At 36.8% G+C, this 27,128-nt stretch overlaps 2 protein-coding genes across 2 annotated transcripts; one reads left to right on the top strand and one right to left on the bottom strand.

The window, feature by feature from the left end:
- Positions 1-456: 456 nt before the first annotated feature.
- On the top strand, positions 457-21,494 carry rtf2 (replication termination factor 2). The gene is made up of 9 exons (XM_059328958.1): positions 457-628; positions 1,002-1,096; positions 4,333-4,426; positions 4,563-4,702; positions 5,035-5,113; positions 16,819-16,929; positions 17,643-17,697; positions 19,032-19,094; positions 20,863-21,494. Exons 1-9 carry the CDS (start codon positions 560-562, stop codon positions 21,057-21,059), a joined length of 903 nt encoding a protein of 300 aa, XP_059184941.1. The 5' UTR covers positions 457-559; the 3' UTR covers positions 21,060-21,494.
- On the bottom strand, positions 7,502-11,350 carry gcnt7 (glucosaminyl (N-acetyl) transferase family member 7). The gene is made up of 3 exons (XM_059328959.1): positions 10,630-11,350; positions 8,689-8,784; positions 7,502-8,204 (listed from the first exon to the last, which is right to left on the bottom strand). Exons 1-3 carry the CDS (start codon positions 11,342-11,344, stop codon positions 7,999-8,001), a joined length of 1,017 nt encoding a protein of 338 aa, XP_059184942.1. The 5' UTR covers positions 11,345-11,350; the 3' UTR covers positions 7,502-7,998.
- Positions 21,495-27,128: the final 5,634 nt, after the last annotated feature.

Below are 27,128 nucleotides of genomic sequence, written 5' to 3' on the forward strand. Positions count from 1 at the left end.
ATGGCTGTGGGCTCTGCCACCTCTCAGTGTGGATGCTCCCACAGGTTGCTTTTTCCTCATCTGGATCCTCGGAGCCTTGCCATGTCTCTACACTATCAATATGTGCTGTGTGTGAGTCTGAGTGTGTGTTTGTGTGCGTGCATGTCTATGTGCGTGTGTGTGCATACGTGTATGTGGAGGGGTGGGTTCTGTCATTTTTATTGTCTGTTTTTATTCTTATTTTTGTAAAGCACTTTGTGTTGCATTTATATGTGTGAAAAGCGCTGTACAAATAAAGTTTGATTTGATTTGATCTGGGCTGCTTGCTGAGCAGAACCTCTCAAACTGATATTTGGGTTAATGCTTCCACACTGTGGCAGAAGCTACAAAATACATCTGAAGAGCTTGAAGTTTTGTGCATTCGGCCACCAGAGGGCGACACTCAACCAAGCGCACATCCCTTCAAGCTTTCAGATATGTCGTTGTTTATTTACAACCTGATAACTTCCTGTCCGTTAGCAGCTTTGTCCACAGTGAGCTAACGTTAAGTTAACTGGGTGATTAATCGTTTGTTTTCAAGATGGGATGTGATGGCGGCACGATTCCTAAAAGACACGAGTTGGTGAAAGGTCCCAAAAAAATCGAGAAGGTGTGTTATGTTCCTTCCTTTTCAAATTCACAGCTGTTAGTCGTTGCTGTTGTCGGAAGTTGCTAACTGTTAGCTAACCGAGTGTTATTAGCTTATGGCTAATTGCCATGAGAATTATTAAAACAAAATACAGCGTTGAAATTAAGTTATTTTAGGTATTTCATTTACGTACAAACATATATTATGCACTTACCGGTTTTGAGTTGTAAGGCGTGATGTTACGTTACACGTAGGTTGGATGATTATGTTAGCATTTAAAATAGAGGAGGTACGCTAATGGTTAAACGTTTTATCGCCAGAGACTAAAGGCAAATGCAATTAACTGTTATTGTGTGTGTAAAGTGTGCTCTTACATACCGGTTTATGTGTCCAGGTTGACAAAAATGCTGAGTTGGCTGCCAAATGGAAATACTGTGCCTTGAGCCAGGAGAAGCTCAGACGTCCCATTATCGCATGTGATCTGGGAAGGTGAGAGTCTGCTTTTCTGTTTGTTCATCGTCAGTTAGGCAAAAAATGATCTGATACCGAGTACCCATTTACTACCATTGCTTTCCTAATAAGGCGTATGTCTGTGTGGAAGTCACTGGGTTTATTATTTTGAGTAAGGCAACATCTGGTTTGACTAAACCTATACACCAGAAGACTTTGAAAAGATTTGGAAAAGACTCCCGGAAGACTATAGCCTCACACCTGCTCACATCTAAAGACAAGTGTTTAGAGTTTTTAGTCCCAGCCTAGTCTCAGACTGAGCTTTTAGACCAGGGGTCTCAAACTCAAATTACCTGGGGGCCACTGGAGGCAGTATCAAAATTACGAAATTACACGAAATGACAGAAAAAAATATTACTTAAAAAAGACACAAAATGACCAAAAAATACAAACAATGACCAAAAAAAAGACACAGAATTATTTTAAAAAGACACAAAATATCCCAAAAAGACACAAAATGACAGAAAAAAAACTAAATTACTTAAAAAAGACACAAAATTATTAAAAAAAGACACAAAATTACTAAAAAAAAAAAAAGACACAATTACCAAAAAAGACACATTATTAAAAAAGACACAAAATTACCAAAAAAAGACACAAAATTACCAAAAAAAGTAATTAAAGGGACCTTCCACACACAACACAATAAAGTGCCATTCATATAAAACTCACATTAAACTTTCATATCAAGGTTGGGGCCACAAAATATCGTCACGAGGGCCGCAATTGGCCTGCGAGTTTGAGACCCATGTTTTAGACAGACTGTGAATCTTGCAGGGTAACTATTTACAAGACTAGATTCTTTTATCATTTTCTTCCTACCATGTAATTTTTTTCCCATCATGCTCTAAATAAAAACTTAGAAATTAAGGAGAAGCAGCTTTTGGCTACAGCTGCTCTAGTTAGTGCAGTGGTTTGTGTTGGAAAAAAAAAACAAGAAGAGGAGAAGACACCACAAAATGCCCCCTCACAAAGCTGAAAAAGGGTTTCTGTTATTCTGACATGAAAAGTTGACTATTTTACAGTAAAAATAGATATAAGGAAGAATAAAGGAAAGGAAAATTAAAAATTTGAAATGAGTTCATGATAAACATTTATGTCCTATTTAATTATAATTTATTTAATTGAATAATTATATGTATCAGCTCTATCAACTTTCATTGAGTTAATCATACATTAATCATTGATTATTTATTACCTATTCATGTAGGCTATATATTTATTTATACACTTATACACACTATAACTGGGTCTTCTTACTGTTCTCTTTACTAAGAAACAGCGCCCCTAAAAATCCCGCTTGTGGCCATAAATATATTACATCACTATATTTTTATTTAGGACTGAGCTTACTTACATTATTGTGATGTTACTTTTTCCTGTCAAAGTCGTTTTACTGCCCGGTCTGGAACCGGGGACCTTTCCCCCGCTATTGGTTGTTGACTGTGTTACGTCACTGCGACTTGCGATAATATCAAACACTTTAATATGATCGCAAACCCAAGACAAGGAAAAAACTGATATGAAACAGTGCAGATTACTACCTTACACTAATCGAGCAAGATGACGGGATTGCGCTGTGACTCCAGTAAGACTCCTAGATTTACTAAAGACTTTCAGTTTTTCGTCTGGGACTGTGAAAATCGTTTGTGTAAGCCCAGCATTAACCATTGCTTTTATAACTTTAAACAAAAAATGTACTTGGCTATCAGTCCGATTTTTCATTTTATTTTAATTAACAAAGTATAAAGCTGCCAGGAACCCAAAATACAAGCAAAAGACACAGGTGTCTATGGAAATGTACCTTTTTCCTTTTTTTTCTTTTTTTTACCATTTATGAACACAAAAACAACAGAAAAAATAATAAAACTGCAAAACAGTCTATTTGCATATAAATTAAAAATAGAAATAGTTTTCATTGTAGAAAGAAAATTCACATTTTAAAAATGGTCTAGAAACAAATGGCACACTGTGAAAGCTCCTATGATTGCACTTTTAACTGGCTTTATTAAGTTATTACTGTAAATGAAACATGTATTTTCAATGAATAGATGGACTCCAGAGGGTTAAGCAAAATATAAGCAGTGTAAGTGGCAGTTGCAAGTTAAAAAAGCCCCCAAGTGAAGCGCCTGTGTCTTCTTTTCTTCCTTTTTCTTTTTGAAGTTAAGGGGGTTAACCTCAAAGTGAATAACTTCGCCCCTGGAGTAAACAAACCTCCCTTGTGCTTCGTGACCACGGTCAGGGAGCTGAAGCAGGAACATTTAACAATAGCAGTGAATGGTAAAGATTGGCCCCATTGTCACAATACCGGTTTCAGCTGTTTGAGTAAGAATCAGGCCTGATATCCAATACCAGTATCAGTACAGATTAACTCCTACTTGACATTGTGACACAGAAATGTATAAAAAACTTGTAGGACAACTTGCAAATGAATGAGCTTGTGAGTGATCAAGTATACCCATCCATCTTCCATTTTTTAATGATCTTCTTATTGCAGTCCAGTATGTAAAACTCTGACTCCAAAGAAGTTGGGACGTGGTATAAAACATAAATATAAAGTAGAATGTATCAAATACAGATTTCAGAGTGCATATTTACAAACACAAAAGTTAATCAGTTTGAACAGATTACCTATTAACCCATTGAAGCCTGGAAAGTGGATACGTCGTTTTGTAGTATTTGTATAAGCTCTCAAATACTTTTTGAATTTCATTTCTATGTGCTACAGAGGCTGAAAAATCTATTATTTAGTAGAAGCATTGACACTTCTGTTGAATTTCCAGAAAAACTTCAGGTGTTAGGGGCTTATTTTAAAATCGCCCAGAGGTTTTACAGGCGTTTTAGGCGTCAATGGGTTAAAACCCACTTGTCCGGAAAGGTTTAGGGATCGGTGAAGGGTTAGATCAAAAAACATTTCAAGCCAAAGTACAGAGTCTCTGTATTCTGTAATCGTGCCTGTACAGCATGTGGCTAAAGCACAACCTAAACTACACCAGTTCAAGAAAAAAAAAGTTTTTTATGTCTACCCTTATCCTCACCTGCTGGTGGACAGGTGGATGTGGAGAGGTTAGATATATTGTCTGTACAGTTTTTAAATAGAATATATATTGCAAAGTGTTGCCAAATGATCAAATTTGACTTTTATGTATTTGACAGCATCGAAACATTTTTGCCATTGGGATTGTACTAAAAGTCTGGTCCGTGTTATGTTTCAGGCTCTATAACAAAGATGCTGTCATTGAATATCTTCTGGATAAGACTGCTGAGAGACCCAATGCTGAGGCTGTAGCTCATATCCGTGGGATCAAGGTACATTTTCTACTCTCAAAGTCAGAGCTACCCTGTAAAATTGAAACTCCTGCATGTGTGTGTGTGTCCGGGATGTTGACACTTGGCATTTGTATTGATTTCATATTGCATGTTTATCCATCTGCTCCCTCTGCAGGATATAAAGGAACTGAACTTGACTGATAACCCCGAGTGGGAGGGAGAGAGAAGGAATACTAAAGGAGACAGATATGAGGACATCCACTGTGGCATGTTCATTTGCCCTGTTGTTGGGTTGGAGATGAATGGCAAGCACAGGTAACAATCATCAAACTAGTAAACGTTCCACAACATAAAAATAATAATTAGGCTGGTGCTTTACTGCTTCAAATGTAAAGCATCAAGTGTTGAATTTTATAATTAAAGGTTCTCCTTTCTGTTTACGATAGTCTAATACTTTATAACTGTATGCTGAAAAAAATGAAATTAAATCAAACAAAAGCTCTGCTGTTCTTATCAGCGGTATAAAATTTCCTCCAAAAATGTATGTTAGTCACAGCTCGAAGAATGCATCTAATATTATTGTGTTGATAATGCAATTTTTTTAAAGATTCTTTTAGTATTTTATACCCCAATGTTTCCATTTTCAGGTTCTGTTACCTGCAGACATGTGGCTGCGTCTTTTCTGACAGGGCCCTAAAGGAGGTCAAGACAGAAATCTGCCACAAGGTGAGCAATATTTCATGCTTTTTCCACAGTTGATCTGTTCAAACTTTTTTTGATGGATCAGTGGTTTGCCAAATATTTCCTTTTTCCTTTTGTTAAGAGGTTAATCTTTCCTTTCAGTAAACCTCTCCATCACTGACCTCTCAGTGTTTGGCAGTGATTCTGCTGTTTTGATTTGCATACAAAAATCTCTCACTGCTAATGCAGTATTCTTATCAATGTAGATAACAAGCTAGCAGTCTGGCTTTGGCGTGGTTCCAGATGCACAATCTGTTGCTCGGATGCTTAAAAATGTGTGTTAAAAATCTGAAGAGTAGTGTTTTAAAGCTCCATGCGAGGTTCTGAAATCTCCAAACAGTAAATACTGTTTACACGAGTTGAATAAATTGTGTCAGCTGTCCAGAATATCTGTGTGGCTTGAAATAAAATGACAATGTCAAGGTATTTAGAAGACTGTAAATACTCAAAATTGTCAGAGAAAATAAGAAATCAGTAAACCTGTAGCCAGGAGACAGTCTGACCTCTCAAGAATCTTCCTGTTTCCTTGGGGGCGATTCAATTTCTGATTTTGCAGAGGTCTTACAGGTTTATGAAACAAATAGATGGATAGGATATCTTTGGCTTTTATAGTTGTTATGGGTGATTCAGGATGGTAGCAAATAATTAATGAAAATGCATAACAACAACAAAAGCAGCAGCATTAGCAAAAATAGTGCTAGTGACGTTTCTAAAATATAATTTGTGTTTTTTTTTTTGTTTCAGAAGGTTAGTTATGCTAAAAATGGCAAAGCAGAAGTGGCTTAAGGCAATAGAGCCACTGTTGTCTGCACATACTGCACCTGCTACAAATCCCTTTGTAGTGCAGTGGGAAGCAGACAGCCTACTCCACTTTGACCCTATTCTGTGTGATTGTGTTAAACGTTTGGCAAATGTTCAATTCTGTATACTTTTTTAATAGCATTTCTCTTATGTTAGTAGATAAAGTTTTTATATTTTTGGCGTTATTTCTGTAATTGTTTGAAGCAGAAACAAAGGTCACAGACCCAGCAAACCTGACGACATCATATATTTTTGTCTTACTCTTTCTCATGAAGTCTCAATTTTGAGTTGTTTCCCACAATGACCCAAGTCAAGCCACATGCAAATTAGTTTGGGGTCCTGACCTATTTTAACTAACTTGTGTAGCTGTGGTTGTATTTCTCACGCACCAACTATTATGAGGAAGCGGACAGCAGATTATATCCAGTCGTTGTTGTTGTTTCTCTGGAGGTGAAGGCATCTTGGCACAGATCCGTTGTTTGACTTTGCCAAAAATAGGGCCTGAAACCATTAGAAAAGGAAGAGTGCCTCTTGTGGGAAACTGACTCTGTCTCCAGAGATTTTTCCTTAGATAGACTTATTAGGCAACAGACAATTTCTTGTATTTATAGCCGCTGACATTTAGGCTGATGGCTTGCCTCTTATTTTATCATGCATAGTGTAGGAAGTGTAGAAAATTTGATGAATATGGGAGAATGTAGTGAAAGGACTTATGAAGCCGAATTCATGTTTAGCTCCCACAATGAACAATTTGTGACATTATTTGGACCAGTGCTGTAAAAAGTGATATCGATTGAGGTTTTTATCTTTCTATTGAACCAAGGAGCAACTACTTTTCACTAGGGGTGTGCCATATCGTATCGTTCACGATAATATCGTTTTGTTTTTTTTCATGGTTAAAGAAATGCATATCACGATATTGGCAACATTCCTACTTCTTGATGTAGTGGTTTAAGTTGTTTTAATCACAAAAAGCTACTTACTCCCTCTCGCTAAACACATGCAGCTTTCAAAATAAAAGCACAGTGTGTTAAGAGAATCCACCACAGAATTTACAAGAAGACTGTCAAAATAAGATCCCTTAAATAAAATATACAGGAACCTTTATTCTCCTTTACAAAATTTAATTAAAATATACCCCCGGAACCCCTAACTGGTTATTTTTATGATTTGCTCATACTCAAGAGTCAAGAGTATTTTTTTGTATTTGGCAACTGTTGAGATTTGCCCTTCAAACTACATGTTAGATTTTTATTTATTTATACAGACTAAAAAAATCATATTTTCTACTTGTTAAGTATTTCCTAATATCATCAAGAATATCGTTATCGCAAAAATAGCCTGAAATATCGTGATATTCTTTTAGGGCCATATCGCCCACCCCTACTTTTCACTTGTGTTACCTTGTGTTTTGTGCTAATTAGCAAATAGTAGTGTGCTAACATGCTAATCTAAGATGGCGAACATTATATCTGCTTGGCATAACATGTTAGTGTTGTCATTGTAAGCATGTTAGCATAAGGATTTTGCTCAAAGCACAGCAGAGATTTTTTCAACTTTGTCTTTATTTGTTCATTTATAACTGCTACTTTACTAATTAACAGACAAAAACAGACAATAATTTAATCAGTATTTTTTTATCTTGAACAATATTAAATTAAACAGTATTAAATATTACACTAAATAATATCAAATACATATTCAGTGTATTCTATACTTTGTCTAGTGTAGTTGTCATAAATATGTTATACACTTGGGTTGATTGTACGTAACTGTACTTTACAGTGCATTGCTTCTCTGTTAAGATATTTCAGTCCACACTTTCTATAGAACAGCTATCTTACGGTTTCATAAAAAGTCAAATTGCAACACTACAGTAGACGTGTTACAGAGGAAGTGGGCTGTGGGCTGCGCATTCTCTGACAGTTTTCTGCTCATCTTTTTCCAACTCACATTTTGAGTCACAGCCGCTGAAAAAGTGCAAATCTGAACTGCATGTATCCTGACTTTTGTTGAGGATACCAGCAGCGATTTCATGCTCCAGCAATGCTGTTGAAGTAGCTGCTGCTTCAGTTGCTTTGTGTGGCCAGCAGCCATGATGGCTCTATGGGAACAGTTGACTGGTTTAACACCTTATTCCTGTGCCACTGCTCCAGGCAGTCCAGGGCCTCAGGAAACCGTTTACTCTCAAACTTATTGGCAAACATGCTGTTCTTTTTGACGATCCACGGCAGGTCTTCCATTCCATAGATACAGATGTCGCGTACATAACGCCCTGGAAAACAACAAAAACAATGATGGTCGTCAACTTTTATAGTAAATATTAAGAGTCTGAGTCAACATTTTATTGTTGTATAAAAATCCTTTTTTTAAATTATCTTTCACTGTAAAAGCATATAAAACACAGACTAGATCTACTCTCATGTCATGTCAGATAAATCCTCATATCTGTCCTCTTATCATCTTTTGTTGAGTAAATCTTGTGTTTCCAGAGTCAGTTATTAGTCCTATAATCCTGTCTGGAGCCAAAGAGCTAAACACAAGACAAGAATAAGGAACAGACTGTGTTTATGTCATATGAGAGATCTAGAGTATGAGGTAGGTTTATCTTAAGAAGAAAAAAAAATGACTCCTCATTTTTGTGTTTGTTGCAGTGACATACACTGAATTCACAGTTGAACAAGACTAGTAAAATTCAAGCTAGAGCACAGATAAGCCCTGTGGTACAGTTATTAATCAATAAAATAGTATCTCAGTACCTTTGCAGCCATTATGTGTCCTTCCTGCCTGATCCCTCCACTTGATTGCTCGAATGTCTCCTTTCCAACCTCCATCTACGTGGCTGCCTGGAGCTTCTTTAAACACATAACCAAACAAAATTAATTATAATTATGTGACTTGATTGAATTACAAGGATCTACTTGGCTCTGCTTGGAACCGTCACACCCACTGCACGGAAAACAGACGTCGCTGATGCTTCCTAATAGAAAAGCAGAGGGGTACTACATTAGATAGGGAAGTAAATATCCCAGCCAGTAAGTCTTCATCCTTTTCAAGAGTTTTCTTATGTAGAACTGATAATTGACTGTTTGAAAACACTTCCCTAAAAGCATAACTGTCTTCTATCTGCTGCTTGTCCAAGACGTTTTGGAGTGCGGTGTTTCATTCACATGTCACGTTAACCTTCCGACTTCCAGTTAAAATCCAGTGCACTTCCACTTCCCTAAACTCTTCTCAGGAAACATCGAATTTACTTATCACATGTAACATTTTACAAATAAATACACCCCCCTGAGGATCATAAAACAAGACAAAACAAAACAATTTCCCAAAGAATATCTAATGCATTTTCAAACTAGCGATTCTTTAGGAGTACCCAGGGACTAAGATAATGTAGATTGTTGCCAAGATTAATGGCAGTATTTCCTAATGGCTAACATGCTTGTCTTCTGGGTGAAGAGGAAACCATTACTTCAATTTATCGTAGAATTGAAACTTGACTCAAGCATGACTCATACACTCAAGTGTGAGAAATTAGCAACCAAGGATACACAACATGATGAGTATGTGTATGTTAATATAATCACCTCACTATATGTGACCATTCCGTTTATATGCACTAGTCAAGCAAACAAGTGCCATCTTTTTAATGTGCTAGTGCTGCAAATGTGACGGCTTTAGTCATTCTGTGTCTCACTTTAAGGACAAGCCAAGACACTGTTTCTTTTGTGATGCTGCTACCAATAACTTTCCCGCCTGACTCCAAAAGTAATTTAACACACTTCTTTCTTACATCACATTGCTTTTTATCATTCAGCTCATGTGAACTTGAAATCCTGCCATAAAGGCACAGCCAATAGGGGCTATTATTGGCTGTTACTTTGACAACATTGCCTGTTTAGTGTGTGTCTGCAATGCATCTTTGAGGAGCAGCTGAGATATGAGCCTGCACAGAGTAGGAGCAGGAAGCTGCAAAATTCAAATGAGAGCATATCTGTTTTGTGAGACATGCAAGTGAAAAACACGTCTATTTTTCTTACAGGCTATACCAGAAAAAGTGTAAATAATTTATTAATTCGAGTCCATTATCTGTGGCTTATCTGGGAAATGCTTTCAGTGGACTTTTTAATGCAAACTGCTTGATCAGTGTCCATTTTTCTCATATAATGAGGATAACCACTCTGTGCAATCAATGCAATTATATGTGATTTGCCATCAGTTATTTTGCTAATACTTTTAGATAACTTAATGCTTTCTAATGTGCTGCACACAAACTATGCCCATGCCTTGCACCCACCCAAACACACACACACGCATGTGGGTTCAGAACTGATACAAGCAAAGATACGCACATTCTCTGTTATCATACTGGCATTGTTTTTGAACTGTACATGCAGAACATATCATAACTTATCAATCAAAACTATTTTATATCAAAATATCAAAAATGTATATGACAAAGTATCCAACTGGCCAGCAGCCGGAGCTCATGGATATCTCCTAGTCAATAAGCCAGTGTAAAACATTAAAGGATCAAATATCAAATATGCTGTTTGACCTTGCATTGATTGTATTGCTATATCTTGCATCTCCTTCTGTTTAAACATTATAAACCCAGTAGTTAATAATTATTGTTCTATACTCTGATTTGTGGTGCATATCCTCCCTCCATGTGTACCCATTAGAAACAGTCAGTTTACCTTGGATGTGGTTGAGTGTCACCCAGTAGTGCTCGTCTGGACTAAATGTGTCTTTGGACCACTCCAAGAGGTCCTGGGCTACTGGGTTTTCCAGGACAAAGTCTACAAAAGCTCTTGTGAGAGCGTAGTAGGCTGTTCCAAAATAAACTTGCAGATTGTGAGGCGGAGGAACTTTCGTCACCCCCGTCCCTTTCAGAGTTACGTGTTTGCCTGTTATCTCCTTGTGCTGGAGTCGTGTCCTGTGCCTCATGTATTTTGGCTGCTTGACCCCAGGCGTCATATTTCTGTCCCTCCACTCTTTGCTCTGCATGTACCGCACCAGTTCCAGATTGCTCTTGACGGGGAAATCCTGTCCACACAGATTCACCACCTTCTTCCAGCCTATCTCGGACTTTGCTAGATCCTTCATGCAGTGAATGTCTGCTCGCAGGCGGGAAAACCCAGCGTACGTCACTGTCTCGCTGCGGCTGGAGAGGAAAGTATTGTTAAAGCAGCTAAGGACCTTTAGTACAGCCGCCTGGTACTCTAACGGAGCCTTATCATCCACATGAATGCAGTAGACGTTGTGTGGCATGTAAATGGCCCGCAACAGGCGCACAAACAGCTCCAGCTCTTTGTGAATAGTCACAATGAACGCTAAAGGATAGTCCTCCTCCTCACGACTGAGAGGTCTTGTGATGAAGTGTAGGTCTCTGGTCAAATTGGAACACTGCATATCACTATTCATAATATAGTTTTCCACCTATAAGCAGAAAAAAAGAATGTTAATACTATGCCTGTTATCAAAACCCTTGTAACATTCTTTAAGATAAACATATACTGTAAACATGCCAGGCAGTCATGGCGGTCCCACTCCACTCCTTCCTCCAGGCCCGGCAGCAAAGCTTTACATCCACTGGAGAACGGCCTGCAGGTTGGAGGCTCTAGAGGCTTGGGCTCTGTTGGCATGCTGGTCCTCATGTAAATGACTGAACAGATAATAATACTTATCCCCAGGCACAACAGGAAGCTGCGTTTTGCCCCCTCAAGCTGGCACATAATAGCCCTGCTTCACCGTATCCAAACAGCACCACCACAGATAAAACTCCTGCAATAAAGACATCCACATTTGGTTATTTGCAATAAGGTCTAAGAGCCCTGAGGGATATTATATAGGGTTGAATATGTAGGTTAGCACTGATTGATGAAGCTAGTTTTTTTTCTTCACAGGAAATGTAGTTTAATGTACCAAATTGGTTCATAAATAACTGATGTGTGATGCATAACTGGGAACACATTTTTCTGGTTTATCCTTCTGAAACATAACTTTTAAAAATTGCACTTTTTTTTGGAAGTGAACATTGCATGATTACAAAAATCTGACTTCATTAAAACCAGTTTAAAAAATCGAGTACTCAATTTCACCATTTGTCAAAGTATAAATGTAGATTATTTTGTTTTAAATGTTTTAATTCCTGCAATAAATTTGAATTGAAGATGCTGAAATGATTGGCTGGTTGATTAATCAACAATTTTAATAATCAGTCAGTTGTCACGAAAAATAGCAAACTGTTCCTGGTTATTGTTTGCTTTCTTTTTTTTCATGTTATTATGAAATTAGAGAAAATACATTTTCCAGACAAAAAAACATATCTTGAGGGCACAGATTTTCAAAAAAGGCCGTCCCCACGCACAATGTTAACAAAAGTGAAATGATAATGTAATCAACAGTTGAACAATTGACAAATAACTGTTCACAATAATGAAAACAATTGCAGCTTTGTTATAGAGTCTCACTGAACAAACTTTAGCCGATCATTTGAAACTGAGGAATTCTTCAGGAGCAACATGTGCAAGGTACAACAGATAGCATTGAGTAAACAGACAACATTTTTGTGAGATATAACAACTGATAGTTTACAAAAGGGCAGTTCTGTATAAGATATAAATACCATGATTTAGCTGACCATGTTGGAAGTAGAATTTAGTACAATTATTATGAATTATTATAGGTCAGAATGGCTGTTTCTGACTATTATCTTTATGTAAGGCATTATGATTGCACCTCTGTTTCTGTGTCTTTCCACGCATGACGCTGGAACAGAATGGGTACTTAAAACAAACTTCTTTGGGTCTTGACAGATGCCTGGTCCATCTAGCTTTACTGGATCCATTGTGGAAGCAGCACTAAAACCTACCACCCCCACAAGACACAAGAAATCTATGATCCTTCCGTGATGCTGACGAAGGGTAGCATTTGTATGCCAGACGTCCCAAAATGTCTAAATACTTTATCAAGCTTGCTTTCATTTAAAAAGTTAGCCACAATTTGCTCTTTCAAGTGTCTTTATTCTAAAGTTAACTCAAAATGACTCAGTTTTGAATGAATTGAAACCTAATGCAGGATACAACAATGCAGAAGTTGATTTGAGTTGAACCAGTGAGTTATTGGGCACTTGTCAATGCACAGTTTATTCACTGAGCAGACATGGGCTACTCCAGAAAAATCAGAGAAGAGAGCTATCTCTCTGAAGACTATTCTTACTCCCATGACAGTAAGGCCTATCCACTAGAGTCCGCTTGCTGTTAAAGCTCTGCTTTTAAGAACAACACCAAAGATACAGATATCCATTGGGGGATAGGCTACCATGGAAATATGTACGTCTCTTATCTTCCATTAAAAGGTCCCCCTCCTACCCCTCACACACCTTCCTTCACTGACATGGGAGTGACTGATAAAGCAACTAAAAGCCAGCATGTTGATATATAAGGTTGTTGCTTAATTGCTCTCAATGCTTTTTTAGTTTGGGCTATTTTTCTTTTTCTCGGCCAAAAACCTTTAGAGATGATCATTCACATTTCTAACATTCACTATGAGATTATATCTTTATTTCCTGTTTATGTTTGAGATCAACATCTAAAGCTTTCATTTATCAGTGCAGCACAAAAAAACACAGTCTATGAAGACAGAATGCTAAAGACGGGAAAGGTGAGCCATTTACCTTTTGAAGCAGTTCAGTCTGTAGTCCTTATGGTGAAGTAGTAAAACATTAGACATCAGCTCCTGTTTTGATCATTGTTGCCTAACAGCTACTCCAAGCTCGCTACTATAATCCATTCAGAGTCCGGTGGAGAAAACAAGCCATGTCCATCGGTGCCATTGTCACCAACAGCAGCAGCAGCAGCAGCAGTGGTAGTAGACGTAGTAGTGGTTTCTGTCATATGTTGGACCTAAGCTGGGTTGACAGGATTGACTCTGAGTGCTGAGAGTTGTCGGCTGTGCTCTCTGAGCCTGAGACCCTGACAGAGTGAGTGCTTTGCATTTCTTTTCTCTTGTTGTATTCATTGCTGATTAAGTCGCTCCCCCCACATCCCCACGAGACAAGGTCCGTCCCTGCCTGGTTACCAGCAGTAACACCCACGCACACACCTGACACACCGGAACATGCTCGCACTGCACACACACACAAACTCTCTCTCCCTAAGGTATTACACTCTCCTCCCCCATACAGTTTCCTACTCACTGGCATGTTCCATCTTTCTTTTTTGTCCTCTTGCTTTCCATTATATTTTCTTTTTTCCCTCAGGTTCCTTTCTTCTTTTTTTCCAACAAGTTTTAAATCCAGTTCATCTGCCTAGTTAGAGGTGCACATATTGAATAATCCACAGCATGCTCTCTCTCTCTCTCTCTCTCTGTCTGTCTCGTTGCCTGTCAAATCTCTGGTTTAGTGCTGGAACAAGATTCTGGTTGACTTGTTCACTGACTTGATGATACGGTTCTTAGCTCATCGGTGGCCTGTGTCATTCGTGGTAACAGCAACAGCAGAGTGACTGACTTCAGAGCGGCACCCACAGAGTTTGTTTGCTGCTTGGTCAGCTTCTGAGATTATCCCTCTTGTGTTGAATAGAGCACATGGCTGGAGTTCACACCCACTGAGCCTGCATTACGGCAACACAATGGATCCCCTGCTGGTTGCTCAGGGGTTTAATATTTGTGTTTGTAAATGGGTGTGTTTTCCCTTTTTTTTTTTTGAAGCAGTCATGTTGCTTATTGTAGTATAAGCACAATTATAAATTAAAGGTTTTTGCAGTCCACTAGTCGGTTAGCCTGTCCAGGAAAATATGCAAAAGTGTTTAATGTTTTTTTTTAGACAGTGTGTTTAACCAGTTGGTTAGGGTCCACTATGTTCAATTTCTGTTAACAATTCACAAACCGTCTTTAGATAAATCTAATGCAGTAACACATCTGCTATGGAATCCCTATTAAATTATGTTGCAAACTTTAACATGAAAATGCAATTCCACAATAAAAAAAAATTAAAATGAAAATTAAATAAAAAAATACAATGACCCTTTAGAGTGTGTGTGTGTGTATATATATATATATATATATATATTATATTTAGATTATATTATACTGCATTGTTGCCTTGTGAACAAAAATCTTGAGAAAAGCAAACACATGTTGGTGGGATGAAATCTCTTCTCATATGACATGCATGCGTGTGTGTATATTTGTTTTGTGAGCGAAGAGTCATGTTTTTTAACACGACTCAAGATTTTTGTTCACAAGGCAACAATGCAGGGAACATCATATATAATATAGCACATACATTTCTTAAGGTTTTGAAACCATGACGTTATGTAACAGTGTTTATGGCAAAAACTGTCAATTCCAGACGTCCCTACTGCGGGGTACAACTTTGTCTTGTGAAAAGTGATTAATTAACCATGATGATAAAGTTAAGTCTGCAACATTTTTTTTTTTACTTTAGTGAAAAAGAATCTAAAGGGTCATTGTCGGGTAGTAAAATACCCGATAGCATACGGGTTCATAAACAACATTTTTATATTTAGTAAGTAGAATAGACAACATTATGAACCTCACTAGATGTTTGGGAGGTTCCAAAATAGTGACTGCATCCCTATTTAGCATTAATGGATGTGTGTTTGTCTGACTGACTGACTGACTGACTGACTGTCTGACGGTTTCCGAGTAAACCAAATGCAGCCTGCATGCAAATAAACTGAGAAGGGATGTGATGTGAGGGGGAAATGGCCTGGTTGTTGATGTTTCATATTATTTTCATAAATGGGTTTAGCACAGTGCTTTGAATGGAAATAGCTTGACTTATTTTACTATTTTCTTTTTCAATCTATGTATTCTAGTTTTTTTCATCAAGTGGGATACACAAAAAGTTGTTTTGCAAGTCAAAGTAGGACCTGTTGTTTGTTGTGCACCTGAACAGAGAAGCAAAGTTTGTGGACTTTTTACCTAATCAATCATTATATGGGTTTGCTAGTTTTAAATGTGTAGATGCATCTAGATTATGCCTTTAAAAAAACAAATACATCTTAGCCTAACACCAAAATATATTATATATGTACAAGAATAAATAAATTAAATATATGTGTTGAGGTAGGGAACAGAAAAATCCTGTCAACATATTAAATGTCGGTCACAAACTGTAAATAAGTAGCTTTAAAGAATCCATGAGACGACTCAATCAACATAACTAGAGAGGCTACCAAAAGCAGTTAGCTAAGTTTTGCATTCTCAATCTCAAAAAATACAAAAGCCGGGATTGGATTCAAAAGTCACTCACTTGACGCTTGATAACAAGGATGTTCTGAATTTATTCAGAGAAGATCTGATGTTCTTAACTTGATTATTTAACACTAAAATGTAGCAACAAATCTGTGCAGGGCAGGGTAATACTGTTTATATCAACACATGATATTCTCAAAAATCTTAGTTAGGGCTGTAAAAAAAAAAAGATTAATTACATTGTCAATAAACCTGTCAATTACTATCCTGAAAAATCAATTAACTTTTTTTTCTATAAAATGTCAGAAAAATGGTCAGAAATGTAGAGAACTGTTTCCCAAAGCCACCAACTAAAAATATGAGTATATATTATTATATAACACATGTATAAATATAGATGAAAGAATCAAATCTATGTTTATCACTTTTAGCTTGGTTCCACTGTGGTGCATCACTTCAGACGAAAACTCTTAACACATATAGTAATAAAGATGATGATTATGATGATGATGATGATTGCCAGTGGGGCCTGGCCTGAAGATCAGAGGCTGGGTTATTGCTCAAAGGGGCGCAACATAAATAACATAAACTTCAATATTAATTTTTTTTACCCGTCTACTGTGTCCATATCTCTAAACTGGGCTGTTGTGTTTGTGTTTCAGTGTGGGGAAGCGTTTAAAGCTGAGGATGTTGTTGTGCTCAACGGCACTAAGGAGGAGGTGGAGAAGCTGAGGGAGAAGATGGAAGAGAAGAGAACCAAAGCCAAAACTAAGGTGGGTTTTAATTTCAACAGAATTGCAGCTAATCGATGATGATCGCTGAACAAACTAAATATTTGATTGGGTTCTTGAGTGTAGAACCCATCAAACAATATTGCCTATCGCAAACATAACAAAAACTTTTTTACAGAACATATTACACGGTCGCCCATAAAGTTGGAATAATAGTGTTTTCAGACACAATCTTCTGTTAATTGTGGTTTCATTTTCATTGTGATATGTTTGGAAGAGATTGATTAATAAAGTTTTGAAAAGATTTACACTTTATCTGTGTATTGTATTTAACTGTGAATAAATCACATTGGAAAGAGATAAAAAAAATATTTTTATTCCAACTTTATGAGCAACCGTGTATTGTTAGAAAATGAGTATAGGGTGATTTAAAAATAGCTGTATTTGTTTTTTAAATGGTTATCAATTGACTGATACTGACCATAGTATTGGTATATATTTAGCTACTTATTTTGTCTATCTTTTCTCTGTGTACATTTCTAGAATTGGTTGACATTGTATGTAAAATGTATTTTAATATTTAATATGATTTAATTATCTCTCTGTTTAATAGTCTGGTTTTAAAAAGGTGACATGTTTAATTTGTATATACTTATCCAATCTTTTGTACTCGTCTTAGAATAATTTTTCAATTAAAAAAAAAAAAAAAGTTGTTAAAGTTTTTATAATGAATAAACCTCCCCCTCCTATTTTAGAAATCAAAGAAGAGCAAGGCAACAGAAACTGCGTCTACACCATCAGAAACAAAAGGTTGGTGTGAAGCACGGTCGAGGTAACATACCTAATTTCACACAAAAGTGTTTAGCATAAACAAAACCAAGCAGCTAACAAAAGCGCACAGCTTTTCTTCATTTGGATAATATTTTGAATGTGCTTTAGTTGACAGAGCTGTGTGAGTCATTCAAACATTGAACTCACATGAACTTTCAGTCTTGTGTTAGAATAATGCTGCAGAATGGTTCATCATCACCTGCTCTAACCTTTTCAACACTTGTGTCTGTAGATATTGCTGCTATCTTCACACTTCGCTGTAAGAAGTTGATGATGATGTAGATAACTTGCCGCAAGCCAGTAGATAAAAGTCTAATCGTCACATTCATCAAATATGTGAGATTGCTTGTGAAATGCATCATCTGCTCTTTTCCCCTGAAGGCTCATGTTTTTCTTTTATAAAAGTGTATTAATGTTTTCTGATGTTAGCAGAGGCGCTCCATGTTGCAGGCGCTACAAAGCACTGATGTCACCAACAGAAAGCCGACTTTCTGTACTCCCATGATCAATTTCCTGTAACATAATTTCTTCAGTTTATTGTGGTTTTGCAGTGATGTGTCAGGCATGGTTATTTATCTAATTTGGTCCCATTTAATAGGCTCACGGTGTCTATTTATTATGAATTCCCTCATACTTGTTGTGGCAATTTCTTTTGTTAAGAAAACAACCCTGTATGCATCATGTCGTGACAGAAGATGTAGGGGAATAGTTTTGTATTAGTGTTTGCTCTCTTTTGTAACTCTAATGTATTATGCCAAAGCCAATTTCTATTCTCTCGTTAAAAAAAAAAAAGCAAAGAAATGCACATCTTATGAACAGTGGTATTGGCACAGGTGGAGTGGTCTTACAGTCTGTGCCTGTGTTTATTGATCTTAGATCAGAGAACGCCAGTGTTCTGTGTCCTCAGAGAGCTTTGGTGTGGTTTCCTGTTTAGTTCCCCAGAATATAACAAGGCTCTCAGTCAACACTGAACAGGATGCTGGCTGAGGAATAGTTGTTGCTTATATGTGCTATCCAAATCAAAGAAATCAAAGAAAAGTGCTATACTGCTAATCTTAGTGGGTAATAGTACATTTTTTATCAAATAAAACATTGGAATATGTCAACTACTATTACAATTATTACAAACCATTATCTCTGTAGACACATGGGTTCTAGCTGATTAAACTCTTTATTATCTAAATCTTTTGGATCTTCACAAGCAACAAAAGTTCATCATAAACTAAACTTTGATGAGAAACCTTTTATGCAACCTTTTGAAATTCATTAACAAACTTGTATATAAACTGTCTGACTCTTGTGTCTTCCTGCAGATGACAAACAAGTGGCTGAAACCGAGAGGTCATTACAGAATGGTGGTGAAAGCAGCCAGTCAGGTGAGGATTGTCAATTTGCTTGTGTTGTGGCGCTTGCTTGTGTTTAGTGTATTTGCATGTGTTTTCTTAAATTGCAGTTGCTGAGAGCTCTCAGGGCCACCGTAATTTCAGACCCAAAACCTGTTCATTTTAAATGACTTCAATGATTGCCAGCACTTGAGCAATTTTTCAAATTTAGGTTAAGTCTATATTTAAGTTTTGTTTGAATGTATGCATCAAAGAAAAATGTGGTCAGCATCTTTCTCATTTTGCGCCGCAAAGACCAATAAGAAAAAGTGCTGCAAATAGACCACAACACAACAGAAGTGTTTCCAGAGGACACTTAAAAATGATGCACACGTCTGGACATAACCGGCGATCGATAGCATGCTAACGTTATCCGGCGATCGATAACATGCTAGCGTTAGCGGGCTAGCAAAACCAAGACCAACTCAGTGCCGTTGAGAGCGACCAACTAAAACGTGTATCATTCATTTATTTGATTTGTTTAACTGCAATATGATTGATACAGGCTAGTGGGCAAACACTATGTATCATGTTATAACATAAAAATATAATTATCATGAAATAACGTGATAATTATATAACATGAAATTACCATTTTCTTAATAACATCACATCCGTTTCCAGACATGTGCATCAATTTTAAGTGTCTTCTGGAAACACCTCTGTTCTGTTGTGTTTGCCTGTGTTTTGTGTATCTGCATGTGTTTTCTTAAGTTGCAGCGCTGTGAGCTCTCAGGGCCACCATATGAAATCTTTCCAGATAATTTAAAAAAGGGATAACCTTGCTGCATATATATTCAGCTGGTAGATCTTAAACACCAAGAAGCATTTAAAAAATGTACTGTGTTACAGCAGCAGCAAAGATTAAAACACCAAGCACACCATACAAAATATTGAAAAGTATTTGAAAATATAGAATACAAACTATCTAAAAACAACTGTACAACTAACAAATATACACACTAAAAATAAAAAAATGTCATAAAAAAACAAAATATAAGAGAACTATATTTCCATTTCCACTCACTTTAAAAAGAAATCAAAGAGCCCAACTGGCCTGTTGTTTTTAACACATCGGTTTTCTAGTCATATGTTCAATGAAATACCACTCCTGAGAGATGTTTTGTTTATTATGGAAGAAAATGAACATAAAAATGAAAAGCGCACTCAATAACAAATCTCCCTGTGTTGAGATTCCCCTGGATAGCATAACTCCGATTGATCCGAACTTCATTGAGAAAACAAGCATTTTAAAAGTTGTTTGCTCCTCGTCAAAGCATGACTACAGACTTTTAAAACATCTGCACCATATTGTAGTTATTTTGTCATCTCTTGATCCATTTATTGCAATTAAATCACAGCAATATCTGTGTATTTCTGCTTCATACTGCTGTAGTGGTAGCCCAGATTGTCCAGAACAGGTATAAAGCAGCAATAGACCAAAATGTTGCCTGCAACAGATTAGGTAGGGCTTCTGCTCAGCTGATTTTCAGAAATCCCATTACCATGTAACTGTACCGGTTGTTGATCCTTTGCGAATCCTACCGACTACTTAGTATACTGAGTGAGGAGTCAGCAGTGAATGACGACATAATCAATCAGCAAATAAAGTTTTTCAAAAATCGTGAACCAAGTGGCCAAAACCTTGTTTTTTTTGTTGTGTTTTACATGTTTCCTATTCTTCGGACTGCCTTGTTTTTCTTGATTCTTATCTTCATCCTCCTGTTTTGTCTTCCCTGTCATTCACCATTTTACTATCTAGAAGTGGCCGGACCCTCCGGATCCTCCAGTTCCTCTAAAGGCACCAAGTCTTCGACATCCTCCGCCACCAAAAGGTCCATCCAGGAATCAGCAGAGAAGTCAGAGGCCTTCAAATCGCTGTTCACCACCCACAGCTCTGCCAAGCGCACTAAAGATCAGACATCCAACTGGGTCACCCACACCCCGTATCACTTCTAGTAACTATCACTCAGAGCAAACTTCACCATTTTTAGATTGCTCCAGAAATCGCGACCCATTAAAGACCCATTACTGATAAACCTAGTTCTACATACCCAGCTCCCACACACACACACACACACACACACACACACACACACGACCTCTAATAATAACATCAATGTGTGGACTCATTCCCATTTGTTTCTTCAGTCCCCAGTAGCACAGTGTTTACATGTTGTGAACATTTTGTTAATAGCTCCCCAGGCTGCTCACACTCTTTGTTTTGTAACCTTCCTCCCACATGTATTCCCTGCGTATCACCGTGTTCTCAGTCACAGGTGCTCTGAGAATTGATGCAAGGTTGACTTAATTATCTCTGTCACTTTGCTGTCTCCTAGTGGACACAGTGCATATTTTTAATGTTATCTCGACATGGTTGAAAAGGTGGTGTCTGATCCTAAATAGGCTTTATTTCACGCTTAAAGGCAAAAAAACTGAAAGAGCTCTAAACTTTCAAAGCAGGTTCTACTCTTACTCTTGTCTTAAGAGATGATTTTATGAATAAACACATGAAGATCATTGATATTTTTCTCTTATAAGCTCTATCAGTAAAAAGTTTTGTTGTGTAATATATTTAACCTATTTAGCAGAAGACTTGTGTTCATTTTATTGGTTGTTTTCTTAAAAAGTTGATTAGACAATGACACCTTAAAGCATATTGCCTATACATTGAAGCTTCTGATACTCACATCTAGCTGTAATAGGAACATACTATTTGCCCAGAGGCTGTTCACGCCTGGCATTAACAGGTGACAGATCCGATCGCAAGTGGAGAGCTCTGAGTATGTTCATTTACACCTCCATGTGACCAATTGAGTTCAGATCTCACTTTCCCGCTGTATTGGCTATTAAAGTGGATGTTGGCATAGGTTCATTTTATGAGCCTACAAATATATGGTTGTTATGCACAGAGTTTTAGAGAGCCAGATTTGTGCAAAGCACCGGGACAAAAACACAGCAAAATATATAGCAATGCACTTCTGGTGCTCGTGGAAGCTTTTCTGTCCGTCTGTCTATTTACAAGATAACAGTGCGATGAAGAGAAAGGTCAGTTCAGTAGGCAATCCTAAAAACTACTACTAAGGATGAATTTGTGTACAGACTGCTAAAAGAATGTGGTCATATGCGGCCCAGACCACATCCAAATGTGGTTTGTGGTGATCTCAAATGCTTCCTGGGTGCATTCACACCTGTACTGTAGATGTTGACTTATGATTGGATCATCCATGATGCAGGTTAATACCATGTCTGAACAGGGCCTCAGTAATCTTCTCATTCTTCAATATTTTCATTTATCCAAACAAGCTGTGGGTTTTTTTCTTCCTTTTTGGAAGACCTTTGATGCGAAATATAGAAAAATATGTTATGTAGTGAAATTGAATCATCATAATTTCCACACACTCTTCTTCAGATAGTTTAAGATTAAAATGTGTTCTTCCTATATGCAATTGGACAAACGGTCATTTTTTTTCGTGTACCACAAGCAAAATAAATTTCTATTCAATGCTATTAAGTTTCTTTTCATCTCTTCTTCCTCTGTTACAAGTAAAATACACACTAATTTGCCTTTAGTGTGTTTTGCCTGTAGTATATAGCTTGGTTCCAGGATTCCATGTGTGCAAGGTAGAGCAATAATTACCTGTGATGACAGCAGCAGCAACAACTCCCTGCTGTGCCCTTCAAGGGAAAATTTACACCCCAAACAAACTATAAAAAGATCCTATTACGTACAGCAGCTTACATGTGTTTACATGTAAGAGGTGTGAAAACAGCATCCGTTATGAGGTTTAGTGTTCAGAATTTTGATCAAAACACCCAGCTGGCAGCTTCTAACTCCATAAATATTCATTAAATCAGACATCGTCCTGTTGCTTGGTTGCTGCCATGCATATAGCTTGCTCTGATTCCCACTAATGTCTTCTAAAGATACAGGAGATCAAAACATGCTTCTAGTCAGATAACGCAGTGGTGCAGGAAGCAGCCTAATTAAATCTTTAACTTCATTAAAGGGATAAAACTGCATTGTAAAAATGTTTTATTACTTTTTAAACAATTACAAGTAAAAGTAATGCATTAAAAATGTTATTCAAGGTCTCCCTAATCTCCAGTTCAAGACCAGGGAATGACTTGTGTCTGGAAGTTAAACTTTTGATGCGAATAATGTTTGTATAATTTATATTTTATAAAAAAAAATGTTTCCAAGGACAGAGATGTAGTAGATGTAATTTTTAGAATATACATTTTTACATGTTTTTTAATTATTATGATGATGCATTTATGTAGCATTTTACAGTTGTATACTGGAGCTAATTTGAACTATCTTGTTCCTTGTTAAATAAAGTGAATTAAAAACAGTATATGCCCATAAAACGCAGTGCGGTAGAAGTATAAAGTGCCATTAATTGAAAGAATGTTGTACTTAAGTACAGAACTGCTTAGTTAAATTCCCCCACTGCTCACTGGATTTGATGAATACTTTATTATCTATATGTACAGATAAACTCGATTCAAAGTGATGCTGATTCTTCCTCAAACAAAAAAGACTGGTTGATGTTCGTGCTGTGGTAATGTGAGGATGCAGCCACAAGGTGGCAGCAGAGTCGTCTTTATCACACCTTGTAATTTTACAGCCTCAAACTGCGGTTGCAGCGTTAAAAAAAAGAGCAAACAAAGGGGGAGTCTGTCTGCTTCTCATTAAATGTAAGTTATACCATAAATAATCCAATCATTGTGGCTAAAAAAATTAAATAAACACTGCACCGTCTTGTCTTCATCCAGCAGCAGTTTGGGACGTTTTTTTCTCTCCCCTGTTGTTGATTTATACCTTTCTGCATACGTTAGGTCATTGAATAGGTGGTTTACAAAGAAATAATGCATTTATAATAACTACATAAGCTGATGTACGTTTTTAAAAAAAAAAATACATCTATTTTTAGTAGGTAAATAAACTCTTCGTGTTTGCGCAGGAACAAAGACAAATGCTTGTTTTTAGGCACAGGATTGGCTTTATCTAGGCCCATAATTTTGTCAGCGTCAAGATACATTTTGTATGTTTCCAAAGATACATTGACCAAATACTGCAGCAGCGGATGTTTTGGCCTATGGAAAACTATGGGGACTGACAGTATTTGGACATAGCTTTAAATAGATTTAGCCTATCTGAAAGTTTGTACTCGCAATGCCATAAATGCAAATTTCTTTTCGTAATTATATTTAAATAATGATCAAATCAATATTTTTGTCATTAACACCATTAAATAAATATTTGGAGTTCAAATAAAATCCTAGGCCTATAGCCTGTAGCCTACATAGTTGGTTATAGCTTAATTGTCCGATTATGCGTGTTTTTTTCAAGAAACACAAAATATTTCATGTTGGTCTTTTGTCATCAAGACATAAAAATAATGTTAAAATCTTAATGTAAGACACGCAAAGTTTTTATTTATTTTTCCTAATTATGTGAAGTTATTTTGTTTGATGAGGCTTTATTTTATGGCAGGTGTTCGGCTGTAGATCCGAGAGGTAAGTTATTTATTATTTTCTCAGAACAAGATATGTAAGCTACATTCTCCACTACATAGCAGAGACACTTTGATCTGTTCATTAGTTTAAGCTAAAGTATTTGGGAGATCAGATAACAAGAGCCATTTTAGGCCTTAAAGAACTTCAGTGGCTTTTGAAAGCAGATTCTTTTGGTCAGCCTGGGGCGATGTGGCTTTTGGGGGTGGAATTACCTCATCTTGAAATTTCCCCACGTCTTATTTTCACCTTTCCTTACACCTTAGCCTCTTAAACATTGTTTCTTTTCCTTTTTTTAAACTCAACAGTAGCAGATAATTATAAGGATTAACAATAACTCAGTCTCGGCTTTAGATCTAATCCTGTGAGTCTTATATTCAGTTTAGTTTATTTAAAAAAATAATTATGTTTTAATACTTTTTGTGCGCTCATGTTCTCACTTAAATCCACTTAAATACAGGCCTATACGTTGATTGTTATAAAACATACAAGCGGGTTTTCATCGGGGAACTATAGATTGTTTTGATTTATTCCACTCAGGTGTATTACACTGGCTAGCGCATGCGCACGACGCGTTAGTCAGGTGAAGTCGTCAACGTAAACCTCTCATGGTTTCACTCATTCGCTGAGTCTCAGTGGGATTGCTGTTACTGGAGCCTTGCAGATGTCTGTGCTGGAGAGGATAGACTGGAGGGTGAGTGTATTTTTCTCTTCCAGCTGACTTAGTTTAACCCAACCTGCGTCACGTTCATCGCTTTTTACGCTGCTGAGCCTATATTTGTTTTTATTACTTTCCACCATAATCACCTGTTAGTAATGGCGCAGCGCCGTGTGCGCTTTGGAATACCCCGTGATTAATGTCAGTAAGGCCAACGAGGCTTTATTCTCCCCGAAAAACTTGGAGTCATTTGGTTCGAGGCTACTGGATTACAAAGCAGTGATGCTGTTTATGGTCGAAACTGAAACAGACTTTGACAAAGGCTTTGAATTAAATAATGTGTGTGTGTTTTTTTTTTTAAATACGCACAATTATTTTTTTATTGAATTATAAAATATAAAGGCTACGAGAATGAACTACAGATGGATATTATAAGGGAATCATATACAGTTAAGCCACTACAGAGTAACGCAAAAACCCCAACTATATTTACATGTATATAATGTAGGTCATATTGCATAATGTAGATACTTTACAGGCCTATATGAATATACCTTGAATATCACAGTGCCATTTATTATGGGCTATGTTATATTTACTATAAATCAAGGATTTTGGGATTTCAATGTAATTTATTGTAAAAACCACCTAAAAAATTTTTTTCTTACAGAAATAGCCTACTGCTTTCAACCCAGTTGAAATTTTATTTGGCATGGATCCATATAATCTTAACACCTGACATCAGATGACAGCAGACTGTCATTAAAATGACAAGATGAACATCAGATTTGTTCAAAACATCACCGTGAGGCCAAGCGTGAATAACTCCCATTAGGTCTGCTCTGTGTCTCTCCCAACGTAAAATAACATTTAATCAGCGCGCATTTCACTTCTGCTCCGCATCACAACAATCTAAAGACCAACACGAACAAAAAAAGATAATCCTTATCGTCTTGCACGTCCTGTTGTTCCCATGCTCAGCCGATCCTCACAGCTTGGGTGCACGGACGCCACAGGCTGTTATCCTAAAAAACAAAGGTCTGTCCATTAATCTCACAAATTATAATCTGACATGTACGAAACCAATTAACGACATGACTCCATATAATAAACATTATTTTCTTTTGAGGAAGGAGATTTTAAAAAAGTTTTGCAGAATTTTCAAAGTTTTACAGGCTAAAAGAAAAAAAATTTTAGGCTACTAAAACATAAGCAAATCATGCACAGTTGGATCGTTAATTTAAAAACAGAAGAAAAAAAAACATCTTTTGTCTCCACTTTGGGTTTTTTATGCATATCAAAGCTTCAAAGACGCCTTGTTTTGACATTGCAAAGCTCCACCAAAAATGTTAATGAAGTTAAGAAAGAGTTGTTTGTTGAGATCCTTTGAGCTTTAGAGGTTTTTTGAAAGAATGATGCTGCTAAACCCTCGGGCTTATTGCGGTTTGAAACAAGCCCTTAACCACCACTGAGAAACACCGACATCACAATGTCATGGGATTATTTCAATGCATATTATTCTTTTTATGCAGTTTCATTATCTTAATATCCAGGTGATTTGCAAGTCAAAAATGAACCAACGTTGTTTTTAGTAAATACGATGAACAGAAGGATTTGCATGCATAGAGAACATATAGCCTATACCATGAGGCTACTGTACTTCTGATAAGAGTAAATGCAACTGTCACCATTAATAATAATAATAACAGGCTAATAACAATAATTTTAAAACAAGGCGTATTATCAAAAATAATGGTTGGTATAATTAGGGGCAATTAAAACTAATTTAAAAATAATAAATTAAAATAATTGCAGTTATTTATTTTGATATATCGTTACTTTCACACCAG

This window comes from Centropristis striata, chromosome 3 (genome assembly GCF_030273125.1).
Source record: "Centropristis striata isolate RG_2023a ecotype Rhode Island chromosome 3, C.striata_1.0, whole genome shotgun sequence".
NCBI classification, from domain to species: domain Eukaryota; kingdom Metazoa; phylum Chordata; class Actinopteri; order Perciformes; family Serranidae; genus Centropristis; species Centropristis striata.

What these genes read in the sequence shown, in the direction of transcription:
- rtf2 (XM_059328958.1), top strand. Translation starts at nt 560, where the DNA reads ATGGGATGTGATGGCGGCACGATTCCTAAAAGACACGAGTTGGTGAAA. An exon ending in GAACCAAAGCCAAAACTAAG is followed by an intron (nt 16,930 to 17,642) that starts GTGGGTTTTAAT and finishes CTCCTATTTTAG; the next exon opens with AAATCAAAGAAGAGCAAGGC. An exon ending in TGGTGAAAGCAGCCAGTCAG is followed by an intron (nt 19,095 to 20,862) that starts GTGAGGATTGTC and finishes TTTACTATCTAG; the next exon opens with AAGTGGCCGGACCCTCCGGA.
- gcnt7 (XM_059328959.1), bottom strand. Translation starts at nt 11,344, where the DNA reads ATGCAGTGTTCCAATTTGACCAGAGACCTACACTTCATCACAAGACCT. An exon ending in GACACTCAACCACATCCAAG is followed by an intron (nt 8,785 to 10,629) that starts GTAAACTGACTG and finishes ATGTGTTTAAAG; the next exon opens with AAGCTCCAGGCAGCCACGTA. An exon ending in GACACATAATGGCTGCAAAG is followed by an intron (nt 8,205 to 8,688) that starts GTACTGAGATAC and finishes GTTGTTTTCCAG; the next exon opens with GGCGTTATGTACGCGACATC.